Consider the following 27,910-nt stretch of genomic DNA (forward strand, 5'->3'; position numbering starts at 1 on the left):
TTAAGTTCCAACGGTTAATACTAATAGCTTTAGTTCTTCTTATCGTATGCTAACATTGTATGATTCAACCAATTCAGTACCAATCTTGGCATGCACTAAATTCACTTCCGACTGTGTCAGGGTGCGTTCCATGTGTCGGTAGACGATACGAAAGCAGAGGCTACATTTGCCTGTTTTAGGGTGTGTAAAGCGGTCGATAAGTGTCACCTAAAAAGAGATACAGTTAATTTGTGAAACCGCACGAAACCATCGTCGAACCATTTGTTAATCTCACCTGTTCAACCATATCGCCACCGACATTCCGAACAATATCATAGAAATCATTCACGGAGAATTGATCAGCCGACATAGCCTCAGGAAGCCAGAAAGACAAATCATTGGAACACTGTGGGAATTGCGATATGGGTTTGTACTTTACGATTCGATCGTCGCGAAACTGGTTTAAGAACCCACTATCGCTACTCCAAAACAATCTTATATCTGGTATTTCAAATAGTATCATAGCCAAACGTTCCAATCCCACACCAAAAGCGTAGGCAATTGAATTTTGAACTCCCGCCCTTTCAAGGATTTCATTGCGCGTAATGCCGCCACCTAGGATTTCAAGCCACGTGCCGTTGAAAAAAATTTCTAGCTCCCACGATGGCTGTGTGAATGGGAAATAGGCATCAACCCAGCGATACTTGATGCCAACCCCAAACAGTGACTGTACCAAACCAACGAGGATTTTCTTCATCTCATGTTCACACAATTTAACGGCCTCTAGCGTGTGACAAGGCTGTTTGTGCTGATCGATACAATCGGCTAGTGGGCTAGTTGTTCCGGTGGCGGGGTTCCCATTGGACAAGTGTGTTTTGAAGTGTGTTTCGAGAACTTTTAGCTCCGGATTACGTTCAAAAAGCTTGTCCTGGTGCACGATGCGAACAGCATCTAGCTGATGAAAAACAGGGTAGTGCGTTGAATCGATTTCATCACGCCGGTACACGTCTCCGACCACAAGGAAGTTGTCCAAACCGGCCTGAATTAGCTCAACCTGGTGGGCCGTTGTGTGCGCTCGTAGCATATAATCTTTGTTAACATAGTAGCAATCACTTTTCGCTCGACTCGGATGGTTCTGGGGTATAAGCAGCTGGTCAAAGTTTTGCTCTATGGAAACCACTGCACTCAAGTTGTCGTACACACTGAATAAAGGATTTCCTCGAGGGCTTATGTATGCTCCGTAGAAGTATTTTACTATTTTCTCACGCACAATCGACAGTGGATGATTGCGCTGCAGATGTAAGTTTCTGTCCAGATGTGAAAGCACTTTCGGCGTAAGGTTTGTCCACGAATCTCGTGTGTACTGCTGACGGTACAAATCGATCGTATCTTTGTTGATTTTAGCTTGACTGCCATAGTAGCGCTGATACAATGTATTGCTCGATTGAGACACCGATAGGGATTGCCGCAGTCGGCATAATTGCCTCAAACTGAAGAACAACATTTGCAAGAATAGTATAACGTAAACACTTTCGATCAGTATTTCATAATACCTTGGGTAGTAATGTTTTTAATAAAAATGTTTTCACATTAACATACCTGACATATGTCAACAAACTCGTGTTGAGCTCTCTTTCTTGAACCTAGTTTCTGTATCCCGCTCCTGACAACGGAATCAGGTAGTTCATAAAAATTGCAAGGTTTGAAACTGTTGCCGTTGAAATAGCAAACGCATGGCCGGGAATGGTTAATAATCGGCTTCCTTGGCCAACAAATAATTATTTAATGAAAATTATAGCACACGCTTCAATCCCTTGTGTTCAATCATTATCTTTTATTATGAGGTTTTTTTTTAAGCAACATAATTGCTTCACATGCTTCGAACAACAACATATAGGCATTCAATAGCCACAATTTGTGCATTCTCTTCCCTAGGGTGCTCTTCGTTTTCCTGCATCGTTAAACTTGATTGATTGTTTTCATTTCATGTAATTGTGATACAGCTACTCGGAAAAACAGCTGTAACGACCACAAGCGATGACTGTTTTAGTAGGGATTCGCTCTTCTATACAGATCGTCGCAATTAAATTGTTTCGAAGCTATACCGTCCGCGCCAGTCTTCGGTCGACTGCCGGGCACAAAAGAGTTCGCGCTGCGCAAACGGTTGTGCGTATTGAATTGACTCCCATCGCGTCACACGTATCACAGGAAAAAGAAAGTTAAGAATCAAACCTTATATTCCACAGAGGAATCAACTACAGAAACCGGTCATAACCGGATCCCTTGTGAATAAAAAGTGTACGGTTTGTGAGCAAGAAAAGCGGGTTTTCAGTAATTGTGTCTGAAACTAGACAGACCGGATAAAATATTGTTACTGCCTCATCGACCGTTGTATACAGTACAACAAAGATGCTGCTTATCAACATACGTACCATATTGGGTCAGTGATAGCGAGTAACAGTTAAGCTTCCAATGTAGTGTGTTTTAAACAACATGATTGAAATACATAATATACTAACAATAGTGGAATATTGAAATGGCACACAATAACACAAATAAGAAAACGGTTCAAACACGTGCTTCTCACGGTTTGAACATGTGTATGGGAAGCATAAAAAATGAAGTAATATGTAGAAGCATTGATGATCACAGAGAATGTGCAACTAAAATGCACTGTGGGAGCGTACGTGCGCTTTTGCAAGTATGTATATCTTGCGATGCGCTTATGTAGAGTTAGTCCACCAGCACGGGGCTCGAGGTCAAACGTCCTCAAGAAAATATAAATGTGCGATTTGTAAGACGCAAAGAAATAACCGAATGATTCCTGATGCCCGAGAGTAAACGAGAATGGACTAACAGCAGAAGATAAGACATCAGGAATGGAAGAAACACAATGACCTCGGTTGATACAAATAATACTCCATCTTGCCAGCAGAGAAAGGAAGTGGAAATTGTGTTGAGAACAAAAAAAGTTCAGGTTTTGGCAATGGTCATTGCCGTGCTTTGCCTTTGTTCGGTTAACTTATGCGAATGAGGCATAAATTGTCGCATACTGAGGCAAGATTCATCAAGACAATAATCGCACGCCAGGTCGCACAAGCTATGATTGGGTCTGTGCTATTTTTAGCTTCTACGCTATCATCCTAACGGTCCGTTATGTGTTCCAATCTGGTTTGTCGCCGGTAGCAAAAGGTCTTATTTCGGACCATGTGGGGACCCGCGCTTGTAACTGAGCTACAACAAAACTATTATCGGTTAGACAAAAAATTTACCTCTCCGTAGCCTAACCGGTTTGACCCCCGCGCACCACAAGGCACCAACACACCCGCGATGGCCCTTGATTCCGTTGTTGGTAAAAAATATATTCCTGGTTCTGATGCGCAAATAAAAATGTAAATAAACTTGACCTTGACATTCGAATGACAATAGGTATCCGCCATATACACATTTTTGGAAAAGGATCGCGATTCACAAAGCTGATTATTTAACAGTATCAAATTGAATGAAGGAAGCCACCCTATGTGTCGTATTAATTAACTCCATGAACTGAGAGTAGAATAGTTTCAAACAAACGAGATTAAAGTCCAGTTGCACGAGTACAGGAGCACGCATCAATGAATAAGGGAACGGTCTTCCCGATCGTTTAAATTACATTCCAGAGTGTGATGCAACAAAGACGTTACTTCGTGCATGAGTACGTAAGCGCCATGCGTACAGCAACGATATTTTTATTTACTTTCATTGCCTCAATTGAGAGGCAGTGACTACTGCCACCATTGGGTTAAAAGAATGACCTTTGTATTCAATTTGTCATTTAAAATATGAGGAAACAGTGGATCAGATCGTTGAAATTTTGTAATTGAATAGAAGAAGTAATGGTTTAAAAAAACGTATTTTACACATTGCTCATCGTTCATCGTATCGCTGGAAATCAAACAACGAGATTCTACACTCCAGATTGCTGTATTATACCGTCTATCAAATTTGATAACCTTTAATGTGTCGGGTTTGCTATGTCAGCTGAACCAGAATTATGAAACTGTGTGATCAATGCGATAATCCTGCAAGCTGCGCCTAGCATTAGGCAATCAACAGTCATCATAAACGCTTCGTTTCGCTTTCGGTTTTTATAATTTACATTTCAATTTTATTTCTGCGAATTTCCTGTCTCCAGTGTCTTCGGTTCGCGGTAAAAAGATGTATCGATCGCTCACCACTCAGCCCAACATGCATCCATTGGATTCGCCTGAATTGCCTAAAATGCATCTAGAGCCTCCGGTGTACAAAGGGAAATCCTACGACCACATCTCGAACCTACGAAAGCAGTATCTCACACCGAATGTGACCTCCTATTATAAGAAACCCCTTCTGATCCACAAGGGTAACATGCAATGGCTTTTTGATCATGAAGGCAAACGCTACCTGGATATGTTTGGCGGCATTGTAACCGTTTCCGTTGGTCACTGTCATCCGTAAGATTTGTCAGGTTCTTCGCATTTTTTTTTTCGAATCCATTAAACCGGATATTCTCTTTTTAGGAAGGTAAATGCTGCCCTAGAAGACCAATTAAGAACACTCTGGCATACAACCAATATCTACATGCATCCGAAGATACACGAGTATGCGGAAAAGTTAGTAGCCAGGCTTCCACGAGATTTAAAAAATGTATATTTCGTGAACTCCGGTTCAGAAGCAAATGATCTGGCCATGATGATGGCCCGACTGTACACTGGTAACAACGATATCATTAGTTTTCGCAACGCTTATCATGGTGCTTCACCGTACACCATGGGTCTAACGGCCCACTCGACCTGGCGCTATCCACTCCCCGGCGTTAATAGCGGCATCCATCATGCTATGAACCCGGATCCGTACACAGGGATCTGGGGAGGACAACACTGTCGTGATTCGCCCGTGCAGACCACACGCAATTGCGACTGCTTGGAGAGTGATGGGAAGTGTAAGGCATCGGTCATGTATTACGATCAACTAGAGCAGATCTTTAAATATTCGGTACCTCGAGGAAAAGTTGCTGCCATGTTTGCTGAGTCAATCCAAGGCGTAGGAGGATCAGTCCAGTACCCGCAGGGATATATTAAACGGGCTGCGGAACTAGTTCGCGCAAATGGTGGCCTGTTTGTTGCAGACGAAGTGCAAACTGGATTTGGTCGCACGGGGGAGCACTTTTGGGGCTTCGAAGGACATGATGTGGTACCAGATATAGTAACAATGGCGAAGGGTATTGGAAATGGATTCCCGATGGGAGCGGTCATTACTTCACGTAAGGTGGCTGAAGTACTCTCGCAAGCATTGCACTTCAACACGTATGGAGGAAATCCCCTGGCAAGTGCCGTTGGAATGGCCGTCCTTGATGTATGTAAAAGGAATAGACTTCGCACCGTTTTTGAACATACATTTTAATAGTTTGCCTTTTATTTCAACTCTAGGTTATCGACGAAGAAGGATTGCAGAAAAACTCACTTGAAATTGGCACTTACATGCTCAAGGGATTAGAGAGACTTCGCGACAAACACGACGTCATTGGAGACGTCCGAGGAAAGGTATGTAACTCTACTTAACCAGTAACTCAACATCATCGAATACTTCTGTAGCCGAATCCACAAGTTTTGCATTCGACCGTTCATCGTACATGGGATTGTCGAAGGATGAAGGCTGCGTTACGCTAGGTGTGGTTTCGCTTTCCTCAACTGGAATGGATTGTACAGTGCTGGTAAAGTTGACGTCCACCGAAAGCCCATCATTTTCGTTGTGTGGATCAAACCGAGCGAAAACGAAAGGGGTGGTGAAAACGGCTCGGATACGAATGGCTGCGCGTATGCGTGGAACTACACGATCATCGTAATGATATATATAGATAACGCCGAAGAACGTTATGGTGGCCAACAGGGAAAGTAAAAGGAACGCCAACAGTTGTCCTCCCTCGAGAGGCGTATGCGGTTGACCGGCATGCAGTATATGATATCCTGGCGGAAATAAATGGAAAGCAGTGTGAATAATTGCAATGAGACTGACGGCATGCCCAAGCACTTACCGGATCTGAATTGTTTTTCGAAGAACGGAACCAAACTGTCCATCAACCGGGAGCTTCTTTCGCCGTACTCCCCCTTATCGACGATGATCAGCTGCACCACGTTCGCTCCATTGCTGCGATCTATACCAACATGATAAGCCACGTCCGAATCATCCACATCAGCAGATGCAATTTTACGACGTAGTTTGTCCGTAAACGCTGGGAAGTTGAATGATCCCGGAAAGTTGGCAATGTTTATGCGAAATACACTTCCACAGAGAGGGCAGCAGTGACCGGAAGGTTGTATTGGCGACAAGCAGTGTGGGTTGGAACAGCCAACATTGGCACAAATTGCGCCCATCATTTGCTCCTCCTGACAAGGACACTTTTCTGCGTTAGAACATTTTCCCTGGCGAATGAGGGTATCTTCTGCATTGTAAAACAGGAACTGCCCAAGGGTTGTCGGTAGGAAGGTTTGGAAGTTTTCTAGTCCTTCGACTGAACTACCAAGTCTAATATTTCCAACCTCGATCGATTCGTGGTATTGAAAATCGACAGGTTGTAGCATACTCTTGCCTGCCTCGAACACAGCCGTTTCGTATTGGCACGGGACACGCTCGATGTGAGGAATGGCTTCATTAGCGAGACTTACGATGGCTCTTTGTTGTTGCTCATCGTAGATAGCCCAGTTACTGCTGGAATAGTATGGACTACGGACGGGATTTTTAAAAGTAGACTGCTTTACTTCTGAAGGTTTTCGCGAAATTAGGTTTAACGAAAATGAATCTTCCGGAAAAAATAGTCCACCCTGCTGCGGTAAAACAAGCGATGACAACGTCAGGACTCCCACCGGGAAACCTACTATGGCGTTCAACTTGCTGGGGAAAACAACTCTTTGTCCGGATGCAGGAAATCCTTCTGGTTGCCAGTTGGAACTGAGTGTAAAGTCTACCCGTGGTAGCCAAACTTTGGAGCACGACGTTCGCTGAGCCACGAACACTACAAACAGTAGAATGATTAATCCTTTCATGTTGAGTGTTTAGCACAAACTGTAGCAATTGATTCTCGTTCAAAAGGGGCGTTCATGGCTGAACCGCTTAAAATCATCCCACTTTTTTTTCCTTATCTTAGGGTTTAATGATCGGCGTGGAGTTGGTTGCTGATAAAGAAAGTCGGCAGCATCTGAGTGCTCCGCATTTTGTCGATATCTGGGAAATGTGCAAGGACATGGGAGTACTGTTCGGACGTGGTGGTCTCAATGCTAACGTAAGTATATTTCTGTGTGCTAATAGTATCGTAGTTAGAATAACTTATTTGACCTTTCGTTTTAAATAAAAAGTTAAAAACTAACAACGCACAGTGATGTTGCGTTATGACCATCTTTCCTCGAAAGCTGACGTACGCATACTGTATATCAAAATGAACACCACAGCACTAACGATACGAAACCCGATGTTCCCTCCTTTCCAACAGGTCCTTAGAATTAAGCCTCCGATGTGCATAACCAAAGCCGACGTCGAGTTTTCCTTGCAAGTTCTCGACGTTGCCCTGACCAAACACTCCGAAATGGCAACCAAATTGGCCTGAAAATTCGAACTCGAAACCAGTGCATCAAAGAGAATATGCTACAGAGAGTCTTGAATTAATAAGTCTGTATTCCCGTTTGTCTGTGTGCAATGATAATATAATAATGAAAAGGAAATGCAAATAAATTGCTATGCAATTCCGCAAGCAACCTGAACCTTTTATGCCAACACGTATTTCCTTCGATTTTGTACATATCATATGTATGTATTATGTTGCAATCGTTTTGTCTGATTTGAAATGATTTCAATAAATAACTAATGAGAAATGTAAATGATAATGTAAGACGTCGATGTGTCGATCATCTTTACTGCATGGATATGTATTCTAGGCATTAAGCTACAGAAGAACAATGATGGCATAAGGCAGACGGTATGGTTGTTTAATTTCTTCATCACTTATTTGAATAAGAAAATAACGTGTGTTTTTGTCAAAGGCGTTTGCATAATCTTCAGAGAATCCTTATTTTCCCACTAACAATAAAGTATTTGCTTGCTTCATTTAACCAAAATGTCCATTGTTTTTTTTTCATTGGGCTTCCATTCTAGCAGTTTAATTCATTATTTTAGTGGGTTTGCTAGTTCCAAACTTCCATTTAGCATTAGTTTCTAGTGTGTTTTGTTAATCTGATTATTTCTTCCTTTTCACAACAGGTGCTACGTATAAAGCCCCCCATGTGCATCAACCGAACCGATGCTGACTATGCTCTGGCCGTCATTGATTACTGCTGCGAGCAACATATGAAGAAGCGCAAACGTGGCTGCCGGCGTGCCTAAAATTCGTTTTAAACTTTATAACACAACGACTGATGCCAACTGTGTTCGACTGTGATTTGCAATATTCCACCCCAGACTTTTTTATGTAAGGATATTTTGTGACAATTCAGTTTAAGATTTCCTTAGCACTACAACGTTTCAAGACATTCCATGTTGAATTTTGTGATAATCTAAAATGAAACTGTGGATATAAATAAATAAATCTATCTTTATAATTTAACCAGTTTTCGGATAATACTGCCCAGTTGCTATGGGATATACTAGTGAGATTGAATAATATTTAGGGGTATTTCTATTTCCATTTCAGTGGTCGGTTCCACGTTTGGTTTTCGTGTTTTGTTCACACATTTCGAGGGTTATTCGATTTGGTTTATCTATTTGACATACTGCATCTAAACATACACATTTTTTACAAAACGCTACAAGCAAGAATGTACCAAGTCTTGGCCAAATTTTACCGTATAATAGGTGGAGTATTTGTTTGCCTTGCACAAAAACTGCATTACAACCTTTTAACCCTGCTTTTAATACAACATGTTCAAAACTAGGGAGTACCAGATAAGTAACTTAAAATTTGCTGTTACAGTATAATGTCAATGTATCAAATGTTCCTTTTTTTGGCAGAACGTGTCGTTAAGTTCAGAGTGCCGAGTTGCACAAAAATATTGTACAGACGCAGGCTTAATACAGCATCGAAAGATCGAAAAGAAGTCCGTCTATACGCAGATTTTTCATAAATAGTAATTGTTCTAGTTAAAAAGCGTTCATAGAGAGGATTGGATAGTTGTGGTTTTACACTTATTTGAAAATAATATAATCGATGACGTGTAGATAGAACACGTTGCTTTCAGAAAGTTCAACCAAGCCAATTACTGTTACATTACTTATATTATTGGTGTAAAGTTCATTGAAAAAAAGAATATACATACATAAAAGATTTGAATTATGTTATTCATGGACGGCCGAATCAGACATTCACGAGTACGTGCTCGGTACGTTAACATTAAAGGAGGTGAAGAGATTTGATGGCTCTCTGTTAGGTATAGTTATTCTACTTTTAAAAAATATATTTACTTACAGCTCCTACGCTTTATTCTTATTCCTACGAATGATTCTGTGTTTCATATAATTATCGCATTCATATCATCTGTTCTCTTTCATGCAGCTTTCCCTGCTCTAGGCTTTTAATGTTAACAACGATCTCGTGGAGGAGCCAATAAATAACTTTACAGTCTAGATCAATACAAGGTTTAACATGTGATTGACTTAATTCACTAGCCGAACTTGGACAAACAGCCTGGTGTAGGACAACCAGGTGTCATATGTGAACTACGCCTCAATTTCAATCAATATCTTCTCGTCGGAATCGCCATCAGCCGTTGCGAGTAGAGCCGCAGACAGTTCCAGTCGGGCTTTTTGAATCACCCACACCATTAACGCAGCCCCTACGATCACCTAACGAGGAAATGGTAAAAAGATGTTTAAATATGGACACACACAGTGGACTGGAAGATGGTTGCAGAACAGTTGCCTACCTCCACTACGAAAACACCATAACCGGCCAAACCCAGGGCGGCGTTGTGATCATTTAGCACTTCATGAATCGATCGAAGCTTGGAGCCCAGATACACATTGATGGTTTGAGCTGGGAGCAATCCAATAACTGTACCGGCGTGATAGCTGCGTGTGTTCACCGAGCTTATCTGAAAGAGACCAAAGCAAGTTTGCCTTAAAATGTAACATTACTGTGTCCTTCATTCACTTCACACCTAAATAGCCGAAGTAATACACAGCGGTTTCGAACAGGTTTGCTACATCTTCTAACAACAAAACTACTCTCACTCCACATTAACCCACATTAAGCGATTTTTTATTTGAAATAATCGATATAACTATATTTTTCATACAGATTCAGATCAACCAAAAATGTGTCTAATAATAAATAAAGTGTTCTCGTTACGGTGAACGTACGATCCTACATTTTCTTACCACGCAAAAATAGCTATTTACTACGAGGTGGCATTGTACTCGAACCAAAATATAGCCTGACTGACGCAGTTTGCTTGGGAGATGTGCGTTGTATGGGAGAGAAAACATTTGAAATATTGAGATAAAATGTCACACCCAAAAAAGAAGCTAGGAAACCAAGTGATATTATTTCAATTTCTTCGAGGAGCATCGAGATTATTTTTGAAATTTGTGGCACTGAAGGAAGAGAAATCACCCCAGGCTTTCCACGCAATTCTTGATACCCGTCGGTATTTTTTGTTCTCATGGTGAACCGTGAAAAACAGACCTTTCACCACACGCCCCAGTGCTATTTATACGCAGTCTTTCGCGAGTTTTGCTTCCAAAATATATCCATGATGCAGTCATGGGCGAACATTAACACAACCAGAAGAAATAAACTCGTTTCAAAACAGAAATACACATACCCTGGGCACGTGGCTGTGACGTGAAATAAACAGTTTTAGCGCCTCCAGTTATTACGCACCATACTGCATGATAGGCGCAACGCACACCGATACGACTGTATTTGAACAATCCTTAAGATGCCACGTGTAGAGTGGTTTAGTGGCTAACTACATTAAGTATTTACCTGTCTACCCGTCGGTTAACATCTTTACCTTACAGCACGGTTCTAAAGCTTAAAAAATGGGAGACAACTTACGCCGAATATTGTGTTTTGCAGGCCGAATGGAATAGGCGTTAAACGTGCAAAGAGCACTATTTTGAAGGCTCTCGGTCCAGAAATAACCCGTAAGATGGCACGCCCAGTTTCGTTTTTGATGAGCCTAGAAAAAAAGAGAAAGCAAAAAAATTATAAATGTACACAAACAGAAGATTTATTTTTTTATTCCAGCTTTAAACACTAAGAATGCTTTGTGATTCGGTACTTATTTTTCAACCTTTCACCACTCGCGCCAGTGCTATTTATACGCAGTCTTTCGCGTCTTTTATTCCAGCTTTAAGCGCTAAGTATGCTTTCAAACTACTTATGGCACTTATTTTTCAAACAGGCACTGTACATAAAAAAAGAATATTAATTTCGCGCTTTAAAATTGCATCATTAATCAATACAGTATTGCAGCAGTTTATAAACGATCTCTAACGAACCAGATCTCTTTGTGCGGCAATGAAAAAACTATTATTTTAGAAAAACTATCAACGTTTAAGTGTTTTAAAAATCAGTTGTGCCATTCTGTGTTAACTATTAACTATAGTAGGAGTACATATCACAATATATTTGGCTGCTAGCAACAACCTTCATATACCCATGCACCCGAGCATCGAGTGCTAGAAACGAACTTGAATTCAATTCTCAACCCTGAGATAAACTTGATTTTATCTATTTTAACTGTCCCTTTACTGTGGAGCTGAATACGCAAAAGATCATTATAGATATTAATGGCAATTGTTTTATTCGTTTAATTGATTGTTAATGCACTACCGGCCTATGGATATTTTTCATACCATATCTGTTGAGTGTTAGTATTATAAAGATGAACGGCTATAGTTTACCAGGTGGGCATTCATAAGATTAATTTTAACATTCGCTGTTCCTATAGACTAATCCAAATAACTAAATTATCTACAACTAACAAAATACTACTATGTCAGAAAGTCCCACGGTCAGTTGATACATTTAAGTTTGTACGTAAACTGTTATTTCCACGAACACGATGCAATCTCTCGCTCGTAAAACGGAAATTCCCCTAGGCAGGAAGTTAACGAGGAATTATCACCACCCCTAGATGCTAAGGGGAAACACATCGGATCAACCGAAAGCGAAATCAACTGTACGTTAACGTCAGCACCGGTGCTTGGAATCGAAACACGTGAATCAAAACAAATATAAATTAAAAAAATAGCGTATTTTTGTTGTAAATGTTAATCATAACCCCAGCTGCAGAGAGCGTTTATTTTGAGCAAATAGCCTTCATTAACGATCCTACTCTACTATCGTACTTCTTCTTTCTTTGCGCAACGACCGTGCTCGGCCTGCCCGATAATGGGGTTACTTGTTCCCTTTGCGTACGTGGATAGTCAAGTAGTCCTCTCGTATAGGGAAGGGTCCGGACTCTACTCTTCTGTATGTCATAACTAAATAGCTCACATCGTGCATTGATAACGATTGACGATCGATGCCAATTACAGATGGTGGTGAGAAGGGTTTAGGTCTTACCTATAGGTCTTTAAAAAGGAAATAGATACTCACTTATGCACCGGCAGTTTAACTTGCAGCGATTTAATCGTGTTGTGCGCGATGAGCACACCCAGGTTCGCACCGATCACGACGGTCAGCAGCCCTCGAACGAATCCGAACAGGTAACCACTAGCGATGATCAACACCAAGTAGCCAACCGTCACCGGGAAGCTGACGATGGTGAACATACACAGAAAGATTACGAAGACCGTCCAACTATTCTGTGTCTCGATCCAGTATAAGATTCCTTTGGCTGTCTCACGAAAGCTGTAGATCAGTAGTACGAGCCCCGACAGAAGACATAAGGGTAGCAAATAGTTGAGCATGGTTTTGCGGTGTGCAACCACTATTCGCTGCATTCGGTAGAACAAATTATCTCGCATGGCTGTTGAATCTTTCCTATCCTCTGGATCCTGAGAAACTGGTCGTTTGACAGGTGGCGCTTCCGGAACTAGGATATACTCTGGCAAATCGTCTGGTAAGGAGCACTTCCCTGCAGGATCGAAATCAAACAGGAAGGATTTTGGCGTTTTTGTATTTGATTTGGTTGGACTTGTTCCTTCAAGCGATACTACGGTATAGACCGCATTGGAAAAATCCAATGTCGTTGGTGCTGAAGCTATTTCTGACACTGAAGGCTCTCGTTTCCAGGAGTTGGTTGGTACCACGAATGAATGTGTTTTTTTTTCGGTGTCGGTGGGTGAGCCCAGCAAAGTGGCCGTGTTGAAGAATGTTGGTGAAGATGGAGAACACTGCACCTGTCTGCAATTGCCTTGTGTCGTCCTCGTCTTCGACATCTGATCCGATAATGTTGCTTTTTCATCGAATATGATTCCATCCTCGTCCGGAAGATTCATGCTTTTCTGGAATCAACGATCTCACTGTGAACACCGATGGTGTTAATTTAAAATGAATGATATCAATCAACATGTTACTTTTTACTTCTTTATTCACACATCCCCAACACCTCATTTAATCAAGAAAAATGCCCATAAATTTGATGGTTAGTTCAATCCATTCACCGTTTATGAGAAACTAATTGTATTTAAGTCTATTTTAAACTTTATTTTAAATATTATAGATTATACAAAGGAACAAGTAAGTTCAAAAAGCAACAAATTACTGCATTTAAACCACAGATTAATATTGTCGAAAGATCTATACCCATCAACGACTAATGCTTCAAGAAGCGATAATTCAGTCATGTTAGCCAAACAGCAAGAGTGAAAGTTTTCTGCACCCGGAACTAAGCAGTGAAAAAAAGGAAAATCCCACTTTCGAAGTCGACGCTTGACATGCTTTGTTGTTGAAAGTTAGTATAGTGTGTTGAATTTGTTTACACATAGAACTTAAAGTTTTGTTGATACAATACTTCAAATATTCGATTACCAAATAAACTTACAATTTCATTGCTGCTTGATAATATTCCAAGTAAACAAAAAAAAAAAGTGCATTCCTGACCTGATATATGTACGCACACAGTAGGTTATTTGGGGTTTACCATGGAAAATTGATTCTGCCATTATTCTGCCCAAGCGAAAGTAATGATTATCATTTCTTGCCTTTGCCTTGACCGCGTAAAATTGAGGAAAGGGAATGAAAGAAACTTCCACAAAACTATGTTTTGCATCAACCAGTCACCACATTAGAAAAACAAATTCATTGATAGAATACATAAGGACGCACTGGCTTATAATCAGCAACTTCGGCAATGGTTCTGCACACAATTTACATATATCTTGCAACAACTTTTCGGTAATTAACCTCACAGGGATTGACTTCCACGTGCACAATTAGGAAACACTTTTCATTGACACTTACGAAGTTACACTGCTCACCTTGGAGGAGACAAACTTTAAGTGCAGTTACGTGTTTTTTTATAATTGCTGCAAAAATTGCATTTTGTTTTGCTTTACTGAAAAATTTCACTACGACTACACGCCGCCATGAAAACGTATCAACACTTCCAATCGGCAAACACTGTTTCACTACTATTATTACCACTATAATTGCTAGCAACTGAACACCCAGTGCATCATCAGTGCTATTTAGCGCAAGGTAACAGTATTCCGAATGGGGTAAAAACAACACATCAATTATTCCTATGAAAATAGACCGCAGACGAGCAGAACGACATGTTTACATCGCGACAATCATTCGACGGACTGAAATGTCAGCTCGCGATGCAAAACACCTAGTGTTGGCAGAATCGGGATTCGGAAGACCCGAAGATTCGATCCCTACACAGATTCCAAAGATTCGAATCCCAACTTGAGGGATTCTAAAGATTTGATTCTATTGGGATTCGAATCAGATTTGATTTGTTTGGTACTTGTTTGAGCTGGGTAGAATGGATTGGGCATACATTTTATTTATTTTTTTTTTTACGCGATTTGTAACTTAGGCTCTAGAAAAAATCTTGGAACCTAATTTTGCAAACACGAATAACATAGACGGAGAGTAATAACTCAATATTTTCCTTCTCTTTTTGTCAAGCGCTCATTTTTTCATAATGAGTGCGTTAACTGTGGTTATATTGCCAAGTTGACATCTCTGCATAATAAACCGATGTGTAGTTTATGAAAATGGTTGCTGAATAATTTAATATTCAATCGGATTAAGTCTGTAATTTGATCAAGTTGGTTGTTAAATCACAGATAGTTTTGATCCAGTTAATCTCAAATGTGCAGTACCATAGCACAAATTTGACTATGAAACTTGTCTAATGCTGCGAAAGTAATCTAATTTGTTATTCAAAACTATCTCTAAAACAGTTCCTTTGTCAAATTATCCTATGAATGGCTAGAGCCAGTCATAAATTACGATCGTAATGGTTACAATCGGTTACAATGATTTTTACATTTTTATCGAACCCAGATTCAGCCGGACAGCCAATTCATGTTGCAATTAATCCTTTTTCGATTGAATTTATGCATGTAGACAAAAAGAAAATGATTTTTTTAAGTTAAAGAGATACAATTACCTGATTAAGATTCTGAGATATTACGATATAATAATTGAGGGCGACAACACGTTGGGTTTGTTTCGAGCATAACATTTTGTTTTTAATGCCTCAATCAATTGGTGGTGTATGCTTTCGTTTTGTATGTTTCGTGTGAATGTACCACTGCACCGTGTGCCGGAAGAAGTTTTCTAGCAACCCATCGCAGGCAAACGACAGATTTAGCTCATAATGTTAATATAACATTCACCTTATCTTACTTCAAACCAAAAAACTAATCAAATGCAAACAATCGTTTGTGAACTTATTTAGTGGCTAGCGCGTTGTGCTCATCCTCAAATGCAAATACGGAATTTAAATAACCTTTGTTGCAATGCTAAATGTCCTGGATCATTAATTTCCTATTTCCCTTCAATGTTCCAATAATCAGCAAATGCTTTCTTTAAACTCAAATCTAAGATACAACGACTTTCGCGGCGAAACAGGCCTTGCTTGTGTTGAACGGAAAGACAGTGATTGGGAAATATGCAATGATTAAGTTCCACTCAGGGGATCGATGTGAGTTTATCTCATTTTCTGTTTTTTCTATATCATGATTCAACTAACATTTCCATCATAAAATATAGTATATTACAGTCTCTTAGCGAAGTTACACGTATTTGCACACGCACATTCATTCTTGTGGCTTCTTCTGCGAATAGTTGTTTGTTAGTGGTTTTTGAAATATGTTCGTGTTTGATGATCTCCCGAACATCTCCGCTCTCCGTTGGATTGATGGTGGTTTGGACTTAGATTACGTTTGTAGCTTTTGTTGGGATTTTTTTTAGTTTGGAGGGTTAACACTGATGGCGTTAGTGTAATTCTGCTGTGTTGTTTGTTATAACCCTTTAAAGTGTTGCCTGAGTTGTTGTTTACAGCTCGTCCTTCGCAGGCTTCTCTTCCTTCTCTTCCTCCTCGGGTTGCTGTAAAAAATACAACAACGGTTACATGAGTTGAAATTAAATCGGTGCAATTTTTTGAAGAAAAACATACCTCATCATTTTCGCCTTCTAGGAACTTGACAAAACCTTCTAGCGTACGTTCACCCTTGAATTCAACCTTCTCGTTGTCACCCTTTCGGTATAGGAAGATCGTAGGGAAGGACGAAATCTTGGTATGCTCTAGCTCGTTAGCTGTGGCATCGATTTTGGCGATGACGACGCTATCGCTATCCTTGTACTTCTCACCCAGTTTGTCGTAGATTGGTACCAACTGCTTGCAGTGTCCGCACCACGGGGCGTAAAACTCAACTAATACATCCTTGCTCTTGTCGAAGGCAACCTCGTCGAATTTGGTGGCAACAAGTACCTTGACTGGTTCCTTGTCCCAGTCCTCAGGCAGATCTTGCGACAGTAGATGCTGCTTAACTTTGCCATCGAGGAACGACTGGACGAACTCGTTAATCTTCTCTGCCGACAGATCGTTGGTCTCTGGCTTGTACTTGGCCATGTCTTCCTCCAGACGAATGATTCGTAGGGATGGTACTTCGTCCTTCTTCATTCCGAAGAACTCCAGGATACGGGTATGATCCTCCTGATCAGCATCGATCGTAACGAACAGAATTTGCTCACGGAACTTCTTAGCGACCTCCTTTGCTGGCTCAACGAATTCCGTCAAGTGTCCAGCCTCCTTAGAAATGAAGAAGAGCAGGTGGCTCTTGATCTCTCCGCCGAAGATTTTCTGGGCAGTCTCGTGACTGAAGTCAACGATAAGCGGCAATGCTTGAGCAGTGACAAACTTTTTCAACGCTTCCTCGGTGGCTTCTCCTTCGAACACAGCCTTGCCCTCATCGAAGTGCTTGAACAGAACGACCGAGCCACATTTGGCTTCGTACTTCGCGTACACTTCCTCGCTACTGGTCACTCCGAATGGATAATCATCGATAGATACGGCCGTAGCCAAGAATGCCTTGGCTTCCGCCGACTCACGGTCCTTGAAGAATCCGACCACAGCCACATTGTTTTCCTTCAGGAATTCCTCGGCAGCTTCGACGGTCTCCAACTCCTTGGCGGCAGGACCAGTCTTCTTTTCCAGCCAAGACACAATTGTGTCTTGTTCGCGGCCACCGGTATAGTCAACCTGCGATCCGCTGCGGAAGAACTTCAGTGTGGGGTAGCCGCGTATGCCGAATTTCTCGGCGAGTTCTGGCTCCACGGTAGCATCGACCTTGGCCAGCTTGATTTTCGATTCCTTGTCAGCCAAAACCTTGGCCGCCTTTGCATATTCTGGAGCGAGAGCCTTGCAATGTCCACACCACGGAGCATCTGTTAAAAAATAAGAGACATAAACCAATTCATTTATTGTTGAATGAAACTTTTATTTTCCAGCGTCTACAAACGAAAACACTTGAAAAACGCTATTGACGCATCTGTCTGGAATGATTAGCATGTTATGGTAATCGAATAAATTACCATGAAAATGTAATTAAACTCACGAATAGTGGGAAGAAAATGTAGATCATAACGAAAAAAATCTCCATAATTTTACTCCTCATTGACAACATTTAATATGAACAGCTACGACACTTCCAACAGCTTTCCGTGCGACTGGACCAACAAAAATTGGTCGAAGTTCAACTTGTATTGTTGATGAAAACTCCAAAACCCTGAACTTGGCATTCAAGCCGAACAAGTCAGTCGGATTATTGCGAAACAACCTACGGTAGTCCCCATTAGCACCACGAGGAGCCAAGGAGACTGGCTCAGCAAACCTTACCAGTTCAACGCAGCAAAAGATGATCATACCTCGTCTCTTCTTATACCACCCAACCGGTATCTGGAGGTTACTGACCGGAAAAATAAACGCTACGCGAGCCGCGTTAACACACACAACTCTAAAGTTATGCTTTTCTGGTGGTCGGGGTGTGCAATGGATCGACATTAGTGGAGTGGTCCACTGTTGCCTTGTCTGGTATTGGTTCGCACAACCGGTCTCGGTGGCTACACGTCATGCTTGGACAGCCAATGAAAACATAACTAACCCACTCGGTTAAAAAATAAGCTTAGCACAGCTACATCGGCATTGGTAATAGGAAACTGACCAATAGCTTCCAAAGCCGTGAACCGTGGTTGTGAATAGAATGTTCCAAAATGAAGAAAATTATTTGATAACACTGTGATGACAGTGTCCATGTAATACAAAATGTCAGTTTGCGAGTAAACCCCAGTGTCAGTACTCCAACATAAGAACTACCCGGATCTTTTCTTGATTGCAATAAAAACAGTTAATTTATCGTAAAACACAGATTGTTGTTACTGATAGGAAACAGTCACTACATCAAATTGCAATTGGGCAGGGCGCGGTGTTTCCGATAAGAACATGGTAGTAGAAAAGAAATTGCTCCATGCGAAGAACAAGAGAAAAAAAGATAACTGAGAAGGCTGAGAAGTAAAACCTTCGCAAGTAGGCCACGTTGGTTGGAAAATGTTGGTGGTTTTTGACACGTAGCACTTTTCCGCCTATGCGAGCTCCAAACAGCAGCGTCGGCATTGCGTGAAATAAAGGTAAATAAATAACTTCTTAGCGAGGGAAAACCAACTCAACGTGCCGTTACATTCATATACAGCACAGTGAAGAGCGACGGAAACATTTGAGTAAACATAGGCCAAATCTGGATACTTCCACAAAAAGTATGGCTTTTCTAGTGTTTTGTTAAAACCAATTATTTGTTTAATTGTTTCAGAGACAAAAAAGGATAAACAGGCTATCATCCAACATTTCACAGACCGTTTCTACTGTTTACCTGTTGTTGCCGGCGAACTCCCCCTAGGGGCAATGTATATGTTTGATTTGATGCTTGTGTGATAAGAAATATTCAAGAAAGCATGTTATCAACGTGGCCTGGTGGAATCGTGAAATCTGTTTTAATCGGTACACGTAAGCCGATTCCACCTCAGGTACACGTAATAATCCATGATGCAACCGTGATCAAGATTTTGAACTGTAGAACAAAAACGTGGAAGTGGAATGCACAGAATACAAAACCTGTTCCACCTGTAAGTCCATAAAAAGCCATGCGTTTTTCTTGCTTAAGTCGTTATATGAATGGAAATTTACTTGTAAATCGTGAATCAATAGTAAATCAAGAGATCCTTGTTGATAAAAAGCTTTTTAGAGGCAAAAAGCAAGTACATTTTTTAATATGTTTCAATGTAACCGTATTAAATTATACGCAATGAGCGAATTCTAATATCGAACGGTAAACAAGTTTCTAGATAGCGGTTGCATAAAAATTTTACTTCGACCGGCCGGCAACGCAAATTTTCTAAATGACACACCAAAAATCCAAAAAAAAACAGCGTTAGAAAAGGAGAACGTAAAAACTTCCACGTATACGTATAGATTCCACTTTGGCCACAACTGGTCGTCTCGTGTCCACGAATAACGTGAAGCCGAGCACCTTCTCTGTTTCGCTCCAGCAAGCACGATGGCGTACTGTTCACAGATAAGCTTCTCCAACAGGAACGAAGAACCGGATGGAGCACATAGCACCAAAGACGGAATGGTGCCGGACAATTTCGTTGCGCTGGCGAAATTTTTGCTAACATTATTCACAATTAGTTTGTAAATTTCATTAAGGGTCTTTGCGAGCTGGTGTTAATGTTTTCCGGCAAATGGCTCAACAATAATGATGATTAGCGACTTTTGAAGATCGCCATATGGTTGTACTTCTTATTTTAGTAACCCAGAAAAGAATGCATAAATTTACTCACAGAACTCGACCAGCACGAACTCATTGTTGGCGATGACAGAATCGAAGTTGTCTTTCGTCAGAACCAGCACTCCGTCTTCCGTTTTAACTTCTTCCTCCGCAATCACCGCGGTGGCGATTGTCAGCACCAGTGCGAATGCCGCTAGTAGTCTCATCTTGATGCCTTGCGGAAAATATGCCGTTGTCTTCTCGGAAAACGCGACTACCGTTGTCTCAGGCACAAAGTACGGGGAAACTGTACTCAAAGGTAAATGGTAACAATGAAAGAACAAAAAGAAATACGATACAATCAACCGTGGAACAAAATTGTCTTGCACTATTTCACAGTTTAAGGCTAAGGAGGAAAATCAGGGCAGACGTGTCGTACCGGCCGCACCAACGGACGAGGAAACAATGAGAAACCAAATCGAAAAGGGACGCGCTTTAAGAGCCTTTACAACACACGTCGTTCCGCAGTGAACTGGAATGACATTAGCCCAATGTGTTTTCAAGTGTGCACCAAGAAACTGGTGGCAGGTGAATGGGATATATCTAAAAAGCCAAATTCCGGCAACTGTTTATTCTTCCGCCGTCGGTAACGGGAAAAGGCTGGAAAAACTAGCACCCGAAAATTCCGACCAGAAACAAGCTAACTAAACAGAAGCAACCACTTACATCCACGACGTTCCGTCTACAACTAACTGACGTGGCGTTTCTCGGTGAGAACAAGACAGCAAAGTGACAGAAAGAGACAACTTTATCCTTCATTGGATCAACAGATCTGTCATTTGGCAGAACAAGGTGTATATAAGAGTATACCTTGGGATTCTAGAAATTTGATGTCGTCAGCTAAACAAAAAGGTGATTGAAAATGGATTGATTTATTCAAAAAATATAAATAGTTTACAAAATATTTAGCTACCATCAAATCAGTAGTTTTCCAATCGTGTTGTCGAACGATTGAATCCAGTAGTTCCCATGCGTTTTGAGCGCTTGTCACCATGACAGTCATGTCACAATGGATGTTTTTGACCGCATCGATTTGTTGATAAATACATGTGCTTAGTCGGTTATTTCAGCAAAATTTATCGTGGAATTTCGTTCTAGGACGACAACATGGATATTGAAAACGTACTCGTAGTAGCCGAGCAAGCTAAGGATTACGATGGTTTGGATAAGACCGAAGATTCTGAAAAACAATTGGATCCGGTTGCGGTCAAAGAAGCTGAAAAAGTTCCGACTGTTGCGAAGGAAGCTGTAAACGAAGAGCAGCAGGATTTAACGGAGGAAAACAGTAAAAAGAATTCCGAGACCGATGAATATGCGTATCTTGAAGCAACAGGATTTACTTCGGAATTGTTCAAGATCGAAGTTCGTGGCCTGCCTAAATACTATGGCATAAGCGTAAGTACAACTTTTACAACTTTCTACCAAGCTTTAAATAACCCAAAAAGTGTGATTTGCTTGTCGCAGGAATTGAAAAAGCTGCTGAACGTGAAGATGAAATTGTCAACAAATAAGATAAAAATTATGAAACCAGGCAGCCCTTTTATTTTCATATGCTTCCGTTGCCAAGAAGATCGAGAAGCTGCAATAAAGGCGTTGGATGGTTTCAAATGGAAAGGAAAGACGCTATCAGCTTTTGAGGCAAAGCCAGCTCCTGATCCTCTAGTTCGACGGCGCAAAGAAGCGTCTGCAGCTGAGGGAGAACCATTGAATACGAAACGTCGTTCCGTAGAAGCATGTGCTACGGCTCTTGCTTACCTCTCCTACGAAGAGCAACTACTGCAGAAGCAATCGGAAATGGAGAATGTTTTGCAAAAATTCGGCAAAGAGCTTTGGTCATCCGTTCCTTCCTTGCGCTCTTATATTGAAAAGCAACGAGAGCATAACAATGGATTGCCGTGTGCTCTGGAACCACTTCGACCATCTCCTGTCCAGAATGGATACCGCAACAAATGTGAATTTTCCATTGGAAAAGATGCAAGTGGTGTAAAACGCGTTGGTTTCCGTGTGGGCAGTTACTCCAACGGATTTTTGGAAGTTGAACCGATAAAGGAGCTGAAGCACATTCCAGACTGTATGAAGCAAACTGTGAGCCTGTTTGAAGAATATGTGCAAGCTTCCAAGCTTGAGGTATATAGTTCCGAGACATATCAAGGCTATTTCAGGCAGCTCACGGTTCGAATGTCGCATGCCACTGGGCAGGTAATGGTGGTTGTAGGTGTCCATTTGCAGGAGCTCCCGTTGGAAGAGCAAAAAAGCCTTAAGAATTCAATAGTCAAATGTCTTACCTCAGAGGTAGGCAAGAATGCTGGCATTTGCTCAGTTTACTTTGAAGTTATTCAAAAACGCCAACAAGGCCAATTCACGAATCCGATCGAGCATCTGTACGGAGAGACGCATATCGAGGATACAATTTTAGGTTTGAAATTCCGCATAAGTCCGCAAGCTTTCTTTCAAATCAATACACCAGCAGCCGAAGTGTTATATCAATGCGCTATTGATCTAGCATCACCAGATAAGAATACAAGTATCTTGGACATATGCTGCGGCACTGGAACTATTGGATTATGTTTTGCCAAACATTGTAAGCAGGTATTAGGAGTTGATATCGTTGCCCAGGCTATCGAAGATGCCAAACACAACGCAGAACGGAATGAAATTGAAAATTGTAAATTTTTCGATGGAAATGCGGATGATTTGATAATGTCTCTAATTCGGTATGCAAATATTGTACCAGCTCAACATGAATCGTTACTAGCGATTCTTGATCCTCCAAGGGCAGGACTTCGTAAGTTTTATAGCGTGGCATAATTGAGTTGTGTTATTAATGATCACTATGTGTTGTTTTCTTCTTTTTTTTTTTTTGCTACAGATGTACGATCGATAACCCAGCTTCGAAATGCCCGTGGATTGAACAAGTTAGTGTATGTATCGTGCTCTCCGCAAAGCGCTATTAAAAACTGGGTTGATTTGATGCGTCCCTGCTCAAAGCAGTTGCGTGGGGAACCATTTATCGCCAAACGTGCGATCGCGGTCGATCTGTTCCCACACACACCACACACGGAATTGGTTATTTTGTTCGAACGTGAGCCGGAAAACGGAACTGTAGAAGAAACGATTATCCCAACTTCCGAATCTACCGATGGGATATGATGTGCTATGAAAATGTCACCTGTTACCGAAAGTAATAGCGAAATAAAAAAAAATCTTTAGTTTCCGTTGTTGGATACTGTGGATGATTTGTGCTGACGTACTCCTGGATTTTCTAATGACGTATCATAACACGAGAAGATAACTTAGCTCCCCAGATCACACATATTTAATCTAGATTGCTCGCCATTGTGATGCTCAAGTAAAGTTTCACACGATTCGATTGAAAGTTTAGAGGAAGGGATGGGAATTCCAGCTAATTTGCGCTGTCCGTTCAGAGTCTTAGAAAAGTACGTTTTGAATGATCATATACTATAACGCAAAAAGCGAGAGAGTGAGGATGAAGAATTTTCTTCGGTTTACGTGGTTTTTCTTCCTTTTGTCATTTTGTCGCAGTGATCCTCGTCGAACTGGTCACTATCAACCGCCTAAGCCACAATTTGAAGTGTTCCACCCAAACGGCTTAATTGTGTGGATAAACGCTGATCCAGGAATAAGCTCGTTTACTTTCCATGGGAAACTTAATCAACAATTTTCACAGTTCTACGATGTAGGTCGCTGGGCACAGACAATTACTAAGGTCAGGAACGGCCGCTACTTGTTTATCGATCGCGAAGCAAAAGTCGTTCCTGGGGATATAATATATTATCGCACAGTGATTGTTCGGAATGGTCAAACATATCGAACAAATGCGGGATCTTTTACAGTGCGAGAACTCCGCCCGGCATCCACCACACCGTTACCGGGTTCCAGCATTGTGGTACGAGCTGGTACATCTGAGACGTTTCCATATGTTTTAAAAACCAATGAACGGCGAACTAAGGATGTGAGATCAACAGCAACACAAACAGATGACATACATTTAACCGATAATAAAGGTTGCATCAAAGCAGCGTCGATCGTTCAAGGAAGAAAAATTTGCTCGGGCGAGTTATTGTTTGAGGAAAACTTCAACGGACCTACATTAGACCTACGAAAGTGGCGAATTGAAAATCGCTTTGCATCAGATCCCGATAATGAGTTTGTAGTTTACGCTGATTTCAACGAAAACGTGCAAATCAAAAATGGCCAACTAGTCATTCGTCCAACATTGTTTGAGGAGAAATTCGGTCCTGGATCAACGAACAAGCAATTTAGATTTGCAGAAGAATGTACTGGTGATCGCAGCTCACGTGACTGTATTCGCGATTCCCAAATTGATTTCGATATGATTCCTCCAGTTTTGACGGCGCAAATTACAACCATCAATAGTTTCCGTTTTGCATTTGGAAAAGTTGTGATAAGAGCCAAACTTCCACAAGGCAATTGGATTTTTCCACGTATGTTCAGATGTAGATACTTTTAACTTTTAATCTTTTAGAACACTCTTTCAATCATTTTCAATATTTCAGAACTGTATTTGATTCCTGCAACTGACTACTATGGACGGGATGGATACGCTTCGGGGTTGATGCGTGTGGCCTTCGTACCCGGCGGCCCCAGGTTTAAGAACCAACTATCTGGTGGATTGATTTTAAGTGAAAGTGAACCGATACGGTGTTCTAAAATGTGCACACTTCAGAGAAATTTACAGTGGAACAACGATTTTCACGAGTATGGACTCAAATGGACACCCGAAGGAATATGGATGGAAGTAGATGGAGAGGTATACTGTACTATCGAACCTGGGGATGGGTTGTACCAGAGCATACAGGCATCAAAATTTCAACTCTCTAATTTGTGGCGATTGAGTGGTAACCCGATGGCTCCATTCGATAAAGATTTCTATTTAGGCCTGGGAGTAGCAGTAGGGGGTCATTATGATTTCCAGCAGTTTGATGCAAAGCCGTGGAAGGATCTGGGTGTAAAGGCGATGTACACGTTTTGGAATGCGAGGAATAACTGGTACTCCACGTGGAACGGAAACAGTACTTTATTGGTAGATTACGTTCGAGTTTTTGCCGTTTAAAAATTGGCCTATTTCTTTACCATCTGCAGTAAAAGACAGGTTTCTGGGTTTACCAAACTCAGAAGTTAATAGAATCATATCGTAACTAACAAAAGTGAAGCATAAAATTATAAGCAAATGAAACAAATGAAAGGTCTCCTTTTGAAATTTTCATTGTTTGAATGTGTCGAACCTGTGCAATGTTGTTGTATCGGTGATTCTCGCATCGATAATTTTATAATAATTGATAATAATCGATTCAGTAATTTTATAATAATTAATGTTTAATTTTATTAATGATAATTTTATAATAAATAATATAAATATTAAGTGATTCGAAAATACAGAATCTTTCGAATTCGAAATGCTGGCAACCCGGCGCGCTTGCGCAAAATGTAAACAAAACAAATTTCAGTATTTCTGTCAAATGAACAGCAAGACCAGTCGGTAGCTCGGGATTATTATTGGTTGGTTCCAAGAAGGATCTGTAATTTTAAGTAAAATTATACAAATCGGATCATTTCCGGTTATGGTAATGTCTACCGTAAATACTAAGGATAGTGCTTTTCGTTGAGTTTGTTGACCCATATTATCGTTGCTTATCGTTAGTCGCATCACATCTCATGGAGAACATGGTTAGCGAAAAGGGAGGCACAGTTTGCATGCGATTTGTGAAGTGATTCGTGTTTGCAAAAGAAAGAAACTCGTTTACCATTGGATTCAAAAATGGCTATCTCGTAAAATAATTCCAAGATTCTGTGGTATGTATGGCTGAGCATTTTGTTAATTGATGTTTTTTTTTGTTCAATCTTCCTTAACAAAGCTGGAAGCTGTCTTGAGTATGCTTCGTTTCCAACATCGAACGGATGTGGTTGTGTTGTCTGAAAACCTACATCTAACGCAGATCCGTTTCTATTCCTTCAATTCAGCAACGAATAGCGTTATTTTTTTCCATTGAAGGTTTGTTCTATCTTGCGGTATTAATCTTTAAGAGCGAATCGGGCGTCGGTGTGTATCCCAAAATAGATTATTGCGTAAGCAAACAGCAGAAGCCCGGTGAAATGCTCAAGCAAATCGCGCTTGAGTTGCTGTGATGCTGTATTAGGACGTATTATAATGGGAACTACAGTTTTGTACTTGTTTAGGTCCAATGATGGACCCTCAAACGACACAGAAACAACAGGCAAGGAACCTTGAAAATGTTATCACCATCGAGGCACCTAGTTTTCGTGCATTATCTCCGCACTGTTCCTACTGCGCATGTTTCTTGTAGCCCCTCTCCGTCGGATGTTTTCTTATCAGCCCTAGGAAGTGGTGAGAACTCGAAAAGTATACGGAAAAGATTTCAATGCGCGGTCTTCTTGACATTTCCGAGTTTCAAATAAAGAAACATTTGCGAGTACGAAATCGTATGCAGATGGGGCTGCAGATCATGAAATTTGCTAGCAGGAGAAGCAATCCGTGTCAAATGTAATTTCTTTCCTTAGAGATTATCTCTGTACCAGTACCGAACCCAAACTCTCAGAGTTCTCTCCACCAATAATTTGCTGCTCTCAGTGCATAATTTTCCTTTTAAATTGTTAATTCAGCAACGAACACGGAACATGCATCTGGCCATGCATCTGAGTTCAGTGAAGGGAATCAATTACTGAAATTTGTCATATAAGCAGTACTCATCTCCGGCCAAATATGCATGGAAGCAGATAAAAAACATAATTTAAACCTTAAACTTGGGGACAAAAACCACAAAAACTTTATGAAATCAGTTTCCCAATTCCATCTTTACGATCGTATAGTTAAGATTAAAACGAGGGAAGGAGTTCGCTGTCTTGTCGTTTTTGGCGACTTGGTGAAGCCAACGAAGACATTTTCATAACACTATTTGTACTGCAATACAACATGTTACCATTTACATACATATATGTTCAAAATAATGATGATTTGGTAGGATAAAATCATTTTGTCAATCAGAGAGAAACGAAAACGACAGGATGTACATGCTTTAAAGTGATGTAAGTTTGGAACAAACAAACTGAATCTATGGATGTAACTGGTGCAAACGGGATAGTGTGGTTGCGTTGATTAATTTATCTATCATCCACTCAATTAAACATTAAACTGTCTACCCCATCGTGCATCGTATACACAGTCGCGTTGTGTGCATTTCGAGTACCGGAGGTGTAACGTTGGTCGCAAACAACCGCGATCGCACGAAGGGTAGATCCTCCTTTCGTTACTTCTACTGGCACACGTGTTTGTGTGATCGCATTTTCTTATCAAAATGCCCTGTGCCCTCCATTCCCTCCGTTCTCTCTTTTACAACAAGTCTGTTTAAATGCATTTACCGAATATGTCTGATTATTGTAAGAAGTTGAGGAAAATGAAATTTCTTATCTTTGCCACGATAGCGACTAGGCCAAGAAAAGAAGGCTTATCGTCGTGTCGTTCAAATGAAAAGGGTATTGGTGCGACAAAAAGGGTGACTAAATCGACTCGGATCTTCAGGGTGGTTGTTTACACCATCAAAAAGCCGCATGCTGCCAATGCATTCCGCGACTA

General features: G+C 40.9%; 5 protein-coding genes across 6 annotated transcripts in view; 2 read left to right on the forward strand and 3 right to left on the reverse strand.

Moving 5' to 3' along the window:
* Window positions 1–39: 39 nt before the first annotated feature.
* LOC131285970 (probable phenylalanine--tRNA ligase, mitochondrial) lies at window positions 40–1,483 on the reverse strand. The gene is made up of 2 exons (XM_058314823.1): window positions 275–1,483; window positions 40–207 (listed from the first exon to the last, which is right to left on the reverse strand). Exons 1-2 carry the CDS (start codon window positions 1,481–1,483, stop codon window positions 40–42), a joined length of 1,377 nt encoding a protein of 458 aa, XP_058170806.1.
* Window positions 1,484–4,176: 2,693 nt separating this feature from the next.
* LOC131285972 (alanine--glyoxylate aminotransferase 2, mitochondrial) lies at window positions 4,177–8,370 on the forward strand. The gene is made up of 5 exons (XM_058314824.1): window positions 4,177–4,451; window positions 4,518–5,352; window positions 5,427–5,540; window positions 7,142–7,276; window positions 8,248–8,370. The coding sequence occupies exons 1-5, from the start codon at window positions 4,177–4,179 to the stop codon at window positions 8,368–8,370; spliced, it is 1,482 nt and encodes a 493-aa protein (XP_058170807.1).
* A 1,085-nt stretch (window positions 8,371–9,455) lies between these two features.
* LOC131286685 (protein pangolin, isoforms A/H/I/S-like) overlaps window positions 9,456–27,910 on the reverse strand; it is a 51,836-nt gene continuing 33,381 nt past the window's right edge. Inside the window, exons 2-4 of the mRNA XM_058315672.1 lie at window positions 11,042–11,165; window positions 9,906–10,073; window positions 9,456–9,825 (exon numbers count right to left, since the gene is read on the reverse strand). Coding sequence (XP_058171655.1) covers window positions 9,700–9,825; window positions 9,906–10,073; window positions 11,042–11,165 — 418 coding nt within the window. The 3' untranslated portion in view covers window positions 9,456–9,699. The remainder of the gene's footprint in view (window positions 9,826–9,905; window positions 10,074–11,041; window positions 11,166–27,910) is intronic.
* Window positions 15,759–20,950, reverse strand: LOC131286686 (protein disulfide-isomerase). Of its 2 annotated transcripts, none has more exons than XM_058315675.1 (4): window positions 20,944–20,950; window positions 20,291–20,524; window positions 16,572–17,842; window positions 15,759–16,501 (listed from the first exon to the last, which is right to left on the reverse strand). In XM_058315675.1, the coding sequence occupies exons 2-4, from the start codon at window positions 20,442–20,444 to the stop codon at window positions 16,451–16,453; spliced, it is 1,476 nt and encodes a 491-aa protein (XP_058171658.1). In that variant the 5' UTR covers window positions 20,445–20,524; window positions 20,944–20,950; the 3' UTR covers window positions 15,759–16,450. The 2 variants fall into 2 exon arrangements, with proteins under 2 accessions (XP_058171658.1, XP_058171657.1); XM_058315674.1 differs by lacking the exon at window positions 20,944–20,950 and adding an exon at window positions 20,657–20,792.
* On the forward strand, window positions 21,385–23,441 carry LOC131288879 (tRNA (uracil-5-)-methyltransferase homolog A). The gene is made up of 3 exons (XM_058318057.1): window positions 21,385–21,672; window positions 21,742–23,062; window positions 23,147–23,441. The coding sequence occupies exons 1-3, from the start codon at window positions 21,385–21,387 to the stop codon at window positions 23,425–23,427; spliced, it is 1,890 nt and encodes a 629-aa protein (XP_058174040.1). The 3' UTR covers window positions 23,428–23,441.

Source organism: Anopheles ziemanni, chromosome 3, assembly GCF_943734765.1.
Source record: "Anopheles ziemanni chromosome 3, idAnoZiCoDA_A2_x.2, whole genome shotgun sequence".
Taxonomy (NCBI): Eukaryota; Metazoa; Arthropoda; class Insecta; order Diptera; family Culicidae; genus Anopheles; species Anopheles ziemanni.